Raw genomic sequence first — 2,856 nt, forward strand, 5'->3', positions numbered from 1 at the left:
TCATAGGTCGTTTGGAAACGCGAGTCACGGCTCTCGAGACTGTCGATACCCGTCCAGTAGAAGCTGTCACCGTGTCCAAGGACAGCCTTGGGCTTCACGGCAGTACCGGCTTGGATATCCATTAACTTACCGACAATGGCTTGGGCGTGACGGTCGTAGTTGTTGAACGTCCCTCCACAGCAAGAGCTCATGTCCAAAGTTTGACCCCAGTCGCCAACAGCGTAAGCAGACACCGAGTACTTAGCCGACGCAGGGTCCGATGTTGAGGCTGCTGCACTGGGCATCCCGACCAAGGTGAGAAGCACCGCAGCGTTCAAAAACTCCTTGTAGCTTAGCATTCTTCACTGGTTTGCTGGATTGCTCAGACCACTGGAAAATGAATAGTGAGGATGAACCGAGCTTGCTCCACTCGCGACAAAAACAACGCTGCCTACCTGAGTGGACGATCCGCATATGTAAGCAGACATCAAATGCAGCGAGCGAGCAAATACAGTTGGGTACCCAACTTGGGACAACATGGGATGGGATGGAGCAAGCAGATCTTTGGAGAGAGGAGAAGTGCCATGTTCATCGAGTCGGGTTGCCTCTGCACCACCAGGATACAGGACCAAATAGCATGCATGCGATGTAACAGATGAGAGCGGGCAAGGCAGCGAGCCAGGTGTTCTAAGGCAGATTGTACATGTACAACGACAATCATCACGCGCACTCAATTTCTAAGACCTCGGTAAGAATGTCTGTATTACGCTCGTAGTAACGAAAGTTTGTGACTCAAGTTCTACGAGCATACATGCATGCATACTATAATCCAGTTTGCTTCCTCTTACCCAAACGGTCACAAGGTGAGGTGGCAGAGCAACTTGGTTTACTTGAAACATGCCCTGTTCGAGAATCAACCGTATAATAGTTGGATGTGGATAGTTCGCAGTGCGCGTCATCAAGTTTTGCGTTATACATGTGCCAGCGCAATCACAGACTGCAAATACGTGTCACTTGGACGACAGAGACCAGCCGTTCCTCCTAGAATCTACTGTAGCAAGATCGTGATGCCATGATCAATCTCGATCATCCCAGTTAGAGAATAAATATTTGAAAAACATACATTTTAGCTAATGCGTGCTGACTCATCCACCTCAAAATCTTCTAACATGCATGCCATTTACACATACGGCTTGTATTGATCTCTACTAGTCAAATATCCTTTAACATTTGCTGATATTCCTTCTAACTTTAAGACTCACCAAGAGGAGCAACATGTTTCCGCTTCTGATTCAAAATTCGCTCTTTATAAACAGGTAAGTAATTTAACGATAGTGTAAGTTAGGTTTGAATAATTGTTTATTTTTTCGATTAACAAACGTACGGATCCAAAGTTTACGATGACCCCACATGATGCCACATACAAGAGCGAATACAATCGACCAGATATTCCTGTATCAAGATTTAGACTTAAACCAATGGGGTGTGCCAGCAAATCTTGACCCTCAACAGGCAAAGGTTGGTTAAAAGATTGAGAATTTATAAATGATCGCCGATTGGATAGCCCGTTGTTCAATGTCGCTGCATGACCCTCACCAGTAATGTGACGTAACCGTTCTTCAATCACCATCAATGACGAATTCTCAATTCTTGCATTTTGGAACAGAGTACAGTAGGGCGCCACCAATTGAGCTCATGGCCTTCGTGGAATCTGTGGGACTGCAAACATCGACCATCGTTTAGCAGTAATATATTAAAAGAGGTATATCGTGGGGTAAGTAACACTATGATTGTATTTTTTGTTCAATCGAACAGTAAAAAGAACAAATGAATGATGAGATGCATTCGGTAACGCAATCAAAGATTACTCCTTCCAAACACGATGGGCCACCCGATCGCAAAATCGGCTGGCAGCTGGGTTGTCCTTCTCTCTCACAAGGGCAATAGGTAGTAATCGCTTCATACAAACGATCCCCTCGGCAGTCATAGCGCTGGGAGCGGCCATTTCATTCCTGTCTAAGGGTATTCCTGTCCATGAATGAACCACAAAAAATGGATCCGAGTACCTTAGTTTGGAACAGTAAACAGCATCCAGTAATGGAAAAGATTGGCTTATTTCACTTCAAGGTGTTGGAAGGACACCAGTATTTAGACTACTACAACAGCTTTACTAAGTACTAGACGAAGATGATGCTATATCCGCTGTGCTTGCGACGACATTATCGCCTGCACGCTAAGGATCCAATGTCCGCTGACGAGTTTTTGAACCCACCGGGCGAGAACACAACTGCAGAAGATGAAGACTTCTGCGGAGTTGGCAACCAAGGTGTGGCTGTAGATGGCTCTGAGACCGCTCAGAAATGCCGGATGAGGACGATATGGAGCGTAGTATTGAGGAGGACCTTGAGCTAGGAGCAATTAAAGAGAATCTCATGTGGATTGGTAAGCTTCTCGTTCGTGCAGGTGCAACTGGGATATCGGGTAGATCGGTGAGTGGATTGCGAGAAATGCAGCGCACACTCCGTGAGGAACTTGGAAGGATGCAAGGCCACACGCACCAGAGTCTTTGTTAGATTTCTTCGGATATCCTGTGCGGTTAAGACTATTCCCATAGTTAAGCACCCCAGGATAGGAATTTTGACGGGGTGAGAGGGAACAATATGCTGGGTTTGTAAGCAAATGGGGGCGCTAACACCAACTTGCACCTCTCTCTTACATTTCTGATAGCTGCCCTGCTGTTTACTCACGGATGGTCATCTCGGCCGTGGGGTTCTGAATGTGTAGTATGGAATGAATACCATGTACATGTAGCGCTCGTACTTGACCCGCTCTAGCTTATTGTTGTTGAGGGAGTATTCCAAACCTAGGGATTACTAC

At 46.1% G+C, this 2,856-nt stretch overlaps 2 protein-coding genes across 2 annotated transcripts in view; one reads left to right on the forward strand and one right to left on the reverse strand.

Moving 5' to 3' along the window:
• Positions 1 to 66: 66 nt before the first annotated feature.
• PPTG_19104 (hypothetical protein) lies at positions 67 to 338 on the reverse strand (the record flags this gene model as incomplete). The annotated part of the gene is made up of 2 exons (XM_008917410.1): positions 67 to 92; positions 131 to 338. 2 exons carry the CDS (start codon positions 336 to 338, stop codon positions 67 to 69), a joined length of 234 nt encoding a protein of 77 aa, XP_008915658.1.
• Positions 339 to 2,339: 2,001 nt separating this feature from the next.
• Positions 2,340 to 2,856, forward strand: part of PPTG_19105 (hypothetical protein) — a gene marked incomplete at both ends in the record, with an annotated part of 3,447 nt that continues 2,930 nt past the window's right edge. Inside the window, one exon of the mRNA XM_008917411.1 lies at positions 2,340 to 2,502. Within this exon, the coding sequence (XP_008915659.1) occupies positions 2,340 to 2,502 (163 nt within the window). The remainder of the gene's footprint in view (positions 2,503 to 2,856) is intronic.

Source organism: Phytophthora parasitica (genome assembly GCF_000247585.1).
Source record: "Phytophthora parasitica INRA-310 unplaced genomic scaffold supercont2.101, whole genome shotgun sequence".
Taxonomy (NCBI): Eukaryota; Oomycota; class Peronosporomycetes; order Peronosporales; family Peronosporaceae; genus Phytophthora; species Phytophthora nicotianae.